Here is a 12499-nt window from a genome sequence, read left to right on the forward strand (position 1 = left end):
AAAAGAAAAAAAAAATATATTGGTGCTGTGGGGGAAATTTTTAAAAAAGGAAAAGGAAGATAGTAAAGGAACACACATATGCAAATGCATACACACAACTTTGACACAATCTGGTCATGAAAAAAGAATAACAGACACAGACTATAACACACAAAATTTTTTTAAATCCATGAATCTTTAGCTAAAACACTGAGTGAAAGGTGGTTAGTGAAACTCTAATAGTAACACCCCACAGCTTATTAAAATCAAAACAAAAAATAGTATCTTTATGATGGAGAGAACTGGCAGATGCCGCCTTAACCAAGTGATAATACTTAATTAAAATCCCCAATATTAGAAAAAACTGTCACTCCATAACTTTTGATAAGATGCAATGGGAAGCACAAAACATTATGTAGGTGGATGCTTGGCAAAGATGTTTACCTAAAACCAGTCATGAAACAAATAAGACAAATCCAGAATAAAGAACATTTTATAAGACTAATTTGGATGCTTAAAAATATCATTATAATAAAAGTAAAAAAAAAGGTGGTGGGAGCATCTAAAATAAAGCAGACTGAAGAGCTACAACAGCCCAATGCAATGTATGATCCTGGATTGTATCCTAGATGGGGGGAGAATACCAGCTTTTATTGACATGTTGGGATAATTAGGGAACTCTGAATATTGACAGCATAGCACATATTTCTGAATCAATATTAAATTTCTTAGGTGTAATGAAGAAATTGAAGTGATGTAAGGAAATGTTCAATTCTTTTTCTTTTATTTTCTCTTCTTTTCCTTTTTTTTTTTTTGTTTGAGACGGAGTCTCATTCTGTCACCCAGGCTGAAGTACAGTGGCGCGATCTCAGTTCAGTGCAACCTCCCCCTCCCGGGTTCAAGTGACTCTCCTGCCTCAGCCTCCCAAGTAGGTGGGATTACAGGTGTGCGCTACCACACCCAGATAATTTTTGTATTTTTAATAGAGACGGGGTTTTGCCATGTTGGCCAGGCTGGTCTCAAACTCCTGACCTCAGGTGATCTGCCTGCCTCAGCCTCCCAAAGCGTTGGGATTACAGGCATGAGCTACTGCACCCGGACAGAAATGTTAATTTCTTAAACAGTATATGCTGAGGCATTTCCTAAAATATTTAAAAGCCTTTATTATAAATGTTTATAATAAACATTATACACATTTTACGTTTTAGAATATTTAAGACTTACAGAAAAGTTGCAAAGATAGTATACAGACTTCCTGTACACTCAGTTCCCCTCAGAATGAACAGTATACATTACCATGGTACATTTGTTAAAACCAAGAAACCTACATTGGCACATTACTATTAACTGAATTCCAGATTTTATTTGGATTTCACAAGTTTGTTCATCAACGCCTTCTTTCTGTTCCAAGGTCCAATCCAGGGCAGCATATTGCATTTTGTTGTCATGTCTCCTTAGTCTCCTCTGATCTGTGACAGTTTCTCACTTTTCTTTTTTATGACCTTGACAGTCTGGAAGAGTACTGGCCAATTATCCTGTATAATGTCACCAATCTATGTTTGTCTGATGATTAGCCTGGGTTTTGGCGCAAGAATACCACAGGGGCAAAGTGTCCCTTCTCAAATCATAATAGGGAGCATAGGATATCCACATGACATAAGTGGTAGTGGTCATCTTCATCACTTGGTTATCAAGAGAGTACTGGCAGCATATGTTTCCCCCTTAGGTTACTTAGGTCTGTTTCTTTTCTCATCACCCCTTTCAGTGGAGCTATGTCTTACCTGTACAGTACAACTAATTTCATCTGTCTCAGTCTCTATTCCATGTTGGCATCCTTTTGATGCTGCTGGTTGATGTGTTCATTAGGGAAGTGTGTGTGTTCATGTTAGTGTGCATAAATTAATGTACATTCTTTGTAACATAAAGTTCTATACCTTTTGGCAAATACATACAAGTATGCATCTGATATGGTTAGGCTTTGTGTCCCCACCCAAATCTTATCTTGAATTGTAATTCCCATAATCCCCATAATTTCCACATGTCAGGGGAGAGACCAGGTGGAGGTAACTGGATCACGGGGGTGGTTTCCCTGATGCTGTTCTTGTGATAGTGAGTGGGTCTCAGGAGATCTGATTTTTTTTTTTTTTTGAGATGGAGTCTTGCTCTGTTGCCCAGTGGCACGATCTCAGCTCATGAAACCTCTGCCTCCCAGGTTCAAGTGATTCTCCTGCCTTAGCCTCCTGAGTAGCTGAGGTTACAGGTGCCCACCACCATGCCTGGATAATTTTTTGTATTTTTAGTACAGATAAGGTTTCACCATGTTGGCTAGTCTGGTCTTGAACTCCTGACCTCAGGTGATCCCCCTGCCTTGGCCTCCCAAAATGCTGAGATTATAGGCATGAGCCACCATGCCTGGCCTGATCTGGTGGTTTTATAAGCTTCTGGCATTTCCCTTGCTTGCACTTACTCTCTCTCCTGCCACCCTGTGAAGAAGTGCGTTCCACCATGACTGTAAGTTTCCTGAGGCTTCCCTAACCATGCAGAACTGAGTCAATTAAACCTCTTTTCTTCATAAAATACCTAGTCTTAGGTATTTCTTCACAGCAGCATGAGAATGGGCTAATACTGCATATAACACACAGTACCATACAGAACAGTTCCTTCACTCTAAAAGTCCCCTGTGTACCCCTTTCTGGCTGACAACCCACCTCAGCTTAATTCCTGGCAAACTTACAACTGTTGTCTACCCCTATAATTTTCTAGAATGAATGGAATAATAAAATATGTCATCTTTTGGGTTTGACTTCTTTCATTTGCATTTACATTCATCTATGCCACTGCATTAATTAATAGCTTGTTTTTATTACTGAATAGCATTCCATTGTATGGATGTGCCATGGTTTTATTCACTCGCCAACTAAAGAACATCTTGGTTGCTTCCAAGTTTTAGTGATTAAGAATAAAGCTGTTTAAACATTCACACACAGATTTTTGTGTAGACACAACCTTCATAAACCCTTTGGTAAATACCTAGGAGTACAATTTTTGGATTGTATAGTAAGTCTATGTTTAACTTTATACAAAAAAATGGCAAGTTGTCTTCCAAAGTGACTACAATTTTGCATCGCCACCAGCAATGAGTAAGAGTTTCTGTTCTGCATTCTCACAAGCACTGTCAGTTTTTCTGTATTTTCGCCATTTTAGTAGGTGTACAGTGGTATCTTGCTGTGGTATAAACCTATTTTAAGTCCTATGTTGTTCATTTTCAAATTTAAATGCTACCCAAGTTTTTAATTAAAAAAAGTTCATGTTAAAAACCAAGCTCCCCAGATATACTATTCATAAAACTTCATCTACAGATGTCAGATCATGTAAGGCTTTTTCTTTTAACTTAATAGAAGTTATTTGTTCTAATTAGGAAAGTATATATATATGTATGTATGTACTTTTGTATATACTTAATATGTGTATATATACACACATACATTATGTATACCAACAATATACATTATTGGTAATGTGTGCACATATATATATACCCACACACACGTATATAAAACCAGTAGCTCTACCATCCAGAGATGAACACCAATTTTTTCCAATTGTGTGAGTGCACATGTGTGTTCAGATTAAAACACACGTAAAGACCTAAAGTCTAAAGCAGGTATGAGTCTACAATGTTTGAGGAAAAGAAAGAAAGCATGGTGTAAGGAAAGAATGACAGTAGGCAAGGAGGTTATAACAGAAGATGAATTTGGAGACAGAAGTCAGTTCATGTAGATCAGGGATTCTCCAACTTTGGTGTGTCTTAAAATCATTAGGAGGGCTTATTAAAACAGAGGGTAGCCCTGAACCCCTGGGGTTTCTGACTCAGCAGATCTAGAGAGGGGCCTGAGAATCTGCATATCTAATGTGCAGGGCCACACCTGAGAACACCTGTCAGGCCTGCTACACTATAATGAGAAGTCTGATTTTTATTCCAAATAAATTGGAAGACATTGGAATGTTTTAAGGACAGAATGTTGTGATTTGTTTTGAATTTTAAATAGATCATAGTGACTGAGGTGTGAAGGTCAAATCAGAGAGAACAAGGTGGTAAATGGGAAAATAGTAAACAGACCCTTTATGTGAAATGATGGTGCTTTGAATTAGGGTAGTAGGGATATTAATACATGGATGGATTCAGAACAAATACAGAAAAAGCTCACAAAAGTTGCAAATGGATCTGGTGCTAGGGTGAGAAAAGGAGAAACAAGGGAGATGTCTAGGTCACAGGTTTATTTAATAATTGCCTCTATGGAAGGCTTTATGGGGATACAAGTCACAAGTTTTTTACAAAAATATGTGGTTTGAGATATCAATATACAATTGGAAATACTGAATATGGAAGTTGGATTCACAAATCTGAATCTACAAGAAAAACAGTAACAATTTGTAAGTCATTAGATACAAATGATATTTATAATCTTCGAACCTGTTGAGGTCATTATATAGATTAATGGTTCTCAGGCAGGGTTGATTTTGCACTACCCTCCAGGAGACATTTAGCAATGTCTGGAGACATTTTTTATTTGACTAGAGGTTAGGGATGTTGTTAAATATCATAAAATATACAGAAAAGCACCTGACAACAAAGAATTACCCTGTTCAAAACATCAATAGTGCTAAGGTTGGGAAACCCTGTAATAGAAAAGTTGTCTTTCTAGTATGAAGAGAGTAAGGGAGCATAAGCGGTTTCTCAGATATAAAATTGCATCGAATATATATATATATGTCACTTATGCATCCAATTTAGAAACTGCTTAACTATATTATTTGACCAGCTGATAAACAAAAATAGCTCAAGAATTACTTATAGCATTAGACTTAAAATGGCTGCTGTTAAACAGTGAGATAATAGTTACAATAAGAAAAGTAACATTAATTTTACCTTTAAAATTAATATAATAATAGTTTAAATGAAAAACCCTGATTAATAAAAAGACCATATGTTGTCTCCAAAGCTCTTGTATTAGATTATGCTACCTGCATACCTTTGTTCAATGAAAACAAATGCACAAATACATAAGCACATGACTGAACGAGCAGTAACACAGCTCTATAAGGTATTAACAAATACACATATCAAGAAAATGGAAGAGGAAATCTGGATTATGAATGCAGACTCAAAATCTCTGGAGTGTAGATACAGACTTACAAATCCCTAGAAATAGAAAGATTCCAAGAGTGTAAAGGAGGTAGAAGAGGGTCTGAAACTAATAGAAATCCTGACTTCAGTTTTTTAAAAAATTTCTAGTATACAGAATGATCCTAGCATCTTTTTGCATCTAGCACTGTACAAAGCAGTCCATTAATACCAGAAAATTTCAAGTAAGATTTCTGAAGGTTTTATTTTCTGGAAAATATCTCTGAATACAGTCTTCAGGTCTAGGTAAGATAGGTTCACATTACAGAGGGTGGGTGTGGTGGCTCATGCTTGTAATCCCAGCATTTTGGGAGGCCGAGGTGAGTGGATTACTTGAGGTCAGGAGTTCAAGACAAGTCTGGCCAAGATGGTGAAACCCCATCTCTACTAAAATACAAAATTTAGCCAGGCAAGGTGGCATGTGCCTGTGATCCCAAGGTGGGAGTCTGAGGCACAAGAATCGCTTGAATCTAGGAGGTGGGTTGCAATGAGCCGAGGTTGTGCCACTGCACTCCAGCCTGGGTGACAGAGCAAGATTCTGTCTTAAAAAAAAAAAAAAAAAAAAAAAAATCATTAAAAATTTCACATTACCGAAGACATCTTCATATAGCCTACTACTCAATTAGAACACCTACTTCATTTATAAGTCTGAAGATGACCTTTCACACAGATTTACCTAATGTTAATGCTTTTACTGCCAGCACAAGCTGAGTATAGAAAGGGTATACTGGGATTAGAAGGTAAACATATATATATTCTAGATATGAAGAGGTGACTATAGGAAAAGAATAATTTAATGTTAAAAGGTGTGAGAAAAAGGCCTTTTCATGGGGAAAATGGAAAAGATAAAAGAGATAGATATACTTCGGAGATATTCTGTGATTAATCACAATGAACATGAAGAGCAGATGATTTCAAATATAAAGATGATGCTTTGAACCCAGGGACAGAAATACGTTACATGAGAATTACCCTTCACCAAGAGGAAGTTGGCCAGCACCATTCACATTCAATGGCCAGTGGAGCACATGTGTGAGAATGACTGAGTTGGTGACAAGGAATTTGTATTTACCCCTTACACAATCAAATCCTATCACAATACTTTCTGTGTTATAGACAATTAGATTTAATAAATTAGAGGCATATACTGGACTTGTGGGAAATAACAAATTATTTTATGTAATTTATGAACATAAAGTTCACATATGGCATACTGATCTACCTTAATCATGAATCCAAAGAAGTTAAAACTGCTCTACCCTGGACACACAGGCTGACCACAACTCACCCTTCCCAGTTCTTTATCTTCCAGGGCCAGAACTCCAGTGCTTTCTGTGAAGAGTTTCACTTTGACCACAGGCCGAGGATGGGTGGTGGTGAAATCTCCTTGAGTCCCCCATCTGTAATGAAGTAAAAAAAATGTTTCTTAAAATGCAGCATTAATTTTTTTCCCAAAGGAGATGTGTCTCCATAGAAGGCAAATTAAACAATACAGAATCTTCTGTGCTCAATGAGTTTTTTATCTTTGCTTTTGTTTCTAGCAGATGGCACAATCAAGAAGGAAAAGAACAATAAGCTTTACAACTTGTAATAGTTACTCAGCTGTTCAAAAAATTAGCATGTTGGACTACAAAAAATAGCATGTTATGAGAATTTAGGTTAAGGTAAAGCAATATAGTTGTAACTATTGAAATCTATTACTTTATTAATTCAAATGCAAATTATAGCACCATTTTTACTGGCAGCTGGGAAAATTGCTCAGGGTTTGTTTACATAAGAGATAGTTTCTCAGAAAATGATTTTTATATACTGAAGACTTTACCCCACCTCTTTTTGAGAGGTCTTTATTAAACATTATCTTTTTTTTAAGTTAAGCATAATTATCTCAGATCTATTACTTTATATGACTTTTAAAGCTCCTGTCAAGAAGAAAGAAATATGCATCATAAGAATCTGAATGTTTTGTAGTTAATTTCCCACTACATTCTCTTAGGAAGGGAATAAGTCTGTCGACATCTGGCTTTTGAAATCATCACAACAAAATAACATGTTTTCTTGGCTTATCTTTTAATTAATAGCATCTTGTCTTTATTGCAGACCAGTTCATTCTGCCTGATTTACAAACTGGCATACACCTGATATTAAAAAATCTTATCAATATTTCTCACAACTCTGAGAGATCAGATGCAATGAGACTCAGCACAGCATGAAGAAGATGCCATTGAGCAAAATACCAAAGAGAAAAAAATGAGATTTAACAAAATACAGATTCATGTTGAAAATAAAACAACAAATAAGTATCAATTTTCTTATGCTGTCTCGAAAAAACAAAACAATTCACCATTTTCATGGAGCTGTCTATATTTTATTTTATAAATCTCATTCGGAGAGCTTACAACATACAGAAAACTCACTAAAGAAAGTATAATAAAAATTGAACAAATAATTGTGATTGCTTTCCTCTCCTATCACAGCATTTATAATAAATGTGTACAGTAAAGCAGAGACCATTTCAATGACTGAAGAAACTAGCATCTAGATGCAGTCTGTTTTTTTGAAACATCATATGCCAGAGGGAAGAGAAGATTCAATTAGGGAAGAAAAGCAGCTTAATTTCTATTTTAGACTTCCAGAATGGGGTTAGCAAAGAGTCTTTTTGCAATTTCATATAATTAAGATGGTTTACATAAAGCAATGGTAAAATAGGAATAAAAACAAAAATAGATTCAGAACCAAAATAAGGCATAAAGAAAAATTCTCAATTTAGTTTGTGGAATCTTAAGCCTTGAATATAGTCAGGCAATCTGGTTAACAGCCTGGGAGCTAATTCTCATGACATACCCTTTTAAATTCAGTGTCACGTGGTTAAATTTAGAAGACTAATAACCTTGGGAGACATTCTCTTATAACTGAAATAAAAGATTTTTGATAGTCATATAGAAACAGCCTAATAGGTTTCCATAGAATTTGCTTTTTAAAATCCTCCCCAGAAAACTTCTATGTATTACATTGATTTTTTCCTCTAATTTCAAAATCCTTTGAAAGTATTTATACTACATGTTCATTTGTAATTCCCAAACCTCCTGCAATACATGATTCTTCAAAGAGAAAAGTGAGCTTTGTCTTTTAACCTGGTCCTTCTGAAATGCATCCCAATTCCACTTTGCTGGATAGAATAAGACAAATAACAATGAATACGGAGGGAAAAAAAAACTGCTCGCTCATGGTTCCATGAACTTCCAGAAAACTACCTTTTACCTTTGATCCTTCATAGACAAGTATATTCAAAAACTATTCTACAATATTTATCACCATAGCACATTTCTCATTTATGCATTAAAATATTTTTATACAACGATATATTTTAAAAGTGTCCATAAAATGAGATTCAGTTAAAGAATAATAATAAAGTGAAAACCAACATTCCTGCCATTCAGGTTAAGATGGGGAATGTACTAGAACATTAAGAAAGCCCTTGTGTGCCCCTGGTCTCATCTTCCTCTCCTCTCCACCCTCACTACTCTGAAGTAGCTAGCATCCTGAATTTTATATTTATCACTCCCTTGAATTTCTTCTTAAAAGGAATATTTTCAGTATTTTACCTCTAAGTGTGATAATTGCTGTAGGTTTTCGGTAGATAGTCTTTTATAGGTTAAAAAAAATTCCCATATTAGACACACACATAAATATATCAGAATATATGTGTGTGTATATATATGTAATATATGCATATGATGTATACATAATATATAAAAAATATATATCACAATTATATATGAAGGAGATATTGTACGTGTGTATATACATATATACATAATATCTCCTTCATATCATATACATCACAATATCATATACAACATACATCCTAACACACATACATCATGTACATAACAATATCATATACATAACATACATTCATATCATATACATCACATCATATACATATGTATATAACATATGTGTATATATACATACACTCACACACATATAAAGATCCAGAAATGAGTGCTCTAGTTTATCAAACATTTCCCTACATTTATTAAAATAATCTGTAATTATAGTAGATTACTCTATTGTCTTTCTTGAGATAAACTTTAAAAAAAATACTAGAATGAGTAGGCTAATACTTTGTTTAGCCTTTTATACAATGTCCATTATTGAGACTAGCCTGTAAATTTACTTTCTTGTATTCTCCATGTTTGGTTTTATTGAATAAGTTGAAAAGTGCTATATTTTTATTATCTGAAAGAGTTTGTCAAAAAATGATAATTATCTGTTCCTATAACTCACCTATTAAGCTGTTCAAACCCGATATTTCTGTATGGGAAGATACTTGCTAATGAAGTGATTTCTTTATTGGTTGTAGCTACAGAACTACTCAGGTTTTCTCTTTCTCCTTGAGTGAATTTTGATAAGCACTAAGTTTTATGTTATGTATTTCATCTAAGTTTTTCAAAAGTACTTATACAAAGTTGTAAATTTTTTCATCTTTGAATCCTTATAGCATCTGTTATGTCTTTCTTCATTCTTAATGTTTTCTTTTTTCCATTTTTAAACTTGACAGAGGTTCATCACTTTTATTGTTCTTTTCAAACTCCTGTCATTTGACTTTGACGATCCTCACTACTTCATGTTTGTTTTTTATTTTATTGCATTCTGCTCTTTGCTACATTATTCTAATTTATCTGTTTTAACCCTGCTGCTTCAAATTTTAAGTTGAATGCATGGTCATTAATTTTAAGCCTTTCTTCCATTCTGGGCAAGCATTTGTGACTATAAATTTGCTTTAAACTCTAACTACAGCACCCCATAAATTTACAAAGTGCTATTTTTACTATCATTCAGCTGTTTACAGGTGTGATTTAGAATTTCTCTCTATATATATATTTTCCTTTTTCTTATTAAGTTCTATTTTTATTACATCAGATTAGATAGCATAGCCCGCATAATACTGATCATGTAAAATAATTGAAATGGGTTTTAATTTCCAGATTTTGTGTGTGTCTAAGTTTTCCATGAGTTCTTACAAAGAAAAAAAAATTCTCCATTATGGGTACATTATTGTATTTACAGCCAGAAGTTCTACTTACAAGGTTTAGGACTGAGTCAAGGGGAGGAAATGCCAATGAACAACTCCTGTGAAATGAAGAAGGCTTATATAATGTGTTCTCAGGCAAAGGAGAAGCTGAGACACAAAAATACCAGCAGATCCTGACTGCAGCAGGCCAGAAGACAAAGCTTTTACCGACATTCAACAAAAATGTACAATTTTAAGGGGGTGCATAAATAGTTATTTATAAATATTTATCCTTGTATCCTGGAATGTTGGGATTTATCGTTTCTTTATAAGAAACGATAAATAAGAAACTTTCTTATAAAGAAAATATAAATCCCACCATTCCACAATACAGGCATAAATTGGCACCAATCTGATAATTTCTTCTTTGGGAAATAAAAGTTGAAAAGACACAGTTAGAAAAATGATAAATTCTAGAATGAATAAATTAAAAACACAAGCCTCCCTGATCCCCACTCAGCAAAAAAAAAAAAAAAAAAAAAAGCAGAAAAAGAGGAAAGAAGACAATAGGCCTACCTTCAATATTAACCAAGATATCTCCTTATTTCCTACTTAACTGGCATATTTAAACCCTGTCAGTAATTAATACCAGTTATTGTCTTCCCATTTTCTCAATATTTTATGACAAAAGAATACATTATCTTGCTGTCAGTTTGTGTTGACTCAAAACGCATTGCCTTTCTCCACTTCTCTGAATGTATTATTTATGAGGATTCAGAATTCCAAGGTAAATGTTCGAATGAATAAAAATCTACAAAGCACCTTTACGAGAACAGCAGGACTTCCTGGCTCTGAAAACACATGGTAATTCATATACCAACTGAAATAATTGACATTAATTATGTATTTGCTATTAAATAAAGGGTACTGGAAATTTGTATCAGGAGCTAAAATACATGTTCATATCTTTTAACCTAGTAAGGTTATTTCTAAGAACTTATCCTATCAAAATAATTGTAAGTATTAAAAAGAGTATAAGCAGAAACATTCATGACAGCATTATGTATAACAGTAAACACAAGCAAGATAAATATAAAATATTAGGGGAATGATTATGTAAATTATGGGGCATGTGATGAAATATTTTGATGGCAACATAAAACCATGCATGATGTAAAGTGAAAAAGAGGGAGGATACAAAACTGAATGTGTACATTTTTCATTTAAAAAAATGGAGTACCTTTTGTGTGGAGATGACATTCTAGTGTGAGCAACCAAAGTCCCTATTCCCTTGGGATTTCTATTCTAATAGGAGATTTTAGATAATAAATAATTATACTGTAACATATATTCCTTCTCACCCTTGCCCTGCCTTCTCAATAGGTTGTATAGTTCCATGGTCTCTTACAATAGCTAGAGCACTAGATAAAACTTGTGCCCACTTTTGACCTGTCTGAAAGTCGATAGTGATATGAAATGACAGTTTTAATTTTTCACATGTCCTAAACTCATTTGGGTGAGAAATCAAACATATGTATAAAATTATATAAACTTGGGTTTGGTTTTGAGCTTTATGTTCTGCAGATCTCTCCTGAGCTGTATTACCCTGTTTTAATTATTGCAGCTTTGTAAGATGTTATGGTACCTGTTAGAACACAAAGAAAACAGACATTTTCGTCTTATTTCTATTCAACAAAAAGGGAAGGGAGGTGGTGTCTCTGTTAAACTCTGTTCTAACATTTATTACTGGAACCTTAAACTTTTTTCTTCATTATGTAGAAAAAAACACACATTCCTTAATTTATTTCACAGTATTTAATATATTGGGATCCTAAAGAATCTATTTCCTTTATATTGTCTGACTGTTGCACATATGTAAGAAAGTTATGGTTAAACTCTATTCATTTTTCAAATGATTTCATTTCCAATACAGTGAGTGCTTTCAAAAATTATTTGTCACCAAATAACCAATTAACTCTATTAAAAAGATTATTAAAATTATCAAATAAAAATGACATATATTCCAAATGCATCACTAATTTTATAACAGAAAACATTAACTAAGGATCCAGCAACAGGGATATAAATGAAAGCCTATAAAGCATTACAAATAATTCTTATGATTTTTCATGCTGAATTTTTTTTTTACTTTTTTATTTCTAGTTCTGGGGTACACGTGCAGGCTGTGCAGATTTGTTATATAGGTAATGCATGCCATAGTGGTTTGCTGCACCTATCAACACATCACCTAGGTATTAAGCCCAGCATGCATTAGCTATTTTTCCTAATACTCTTCCTCCTCCCATCCCATCCCCTGA

At 34.1% G+C, this 12499-nt stretch overlaps 1 protein-coding gene across 3 annotated transcripts in view; it reads right to left on the reverse strand.

Annotated features, from left to right (window-relative positions):
- The window catches only part of CADPS2 (calcium dependent secretion activator 2), a 567688-nt gene that overhangs the window by 275364 nt on the left and 279825 nt on the right, over positions 1–12499 (reverse strand). For all 3 annotated transcript variants that reach the window (XM_024250127.3, XM_054559726.2, XM_054559723.2), the window contains exon 7: positions 6453–6564. In XM_024250127.3, coding sequence (XP_024105895.1) covers positions 6453–6564 — 112 coding nt within the window. The remainder of the gene's footprint in view (positions 1–6452; positions 6565–12499) is intronic.

The sequence above is a fragment of the Pongo abelii genome, chromosome 6 (genome assembly GCF_028885655.2).
Source record: "Pongo abelii isolate AG06213 chromosome 6, NHGRI_mPonAbe1-v2.0_pri, whole genome shotgun sequence".
Taxonomy (NCBI): domain Eukaryota; kingdom Metazoa; phylum Chordata; class Mammalia; order Primates; family Hominidae; genus Pongo; species Pongo abelii.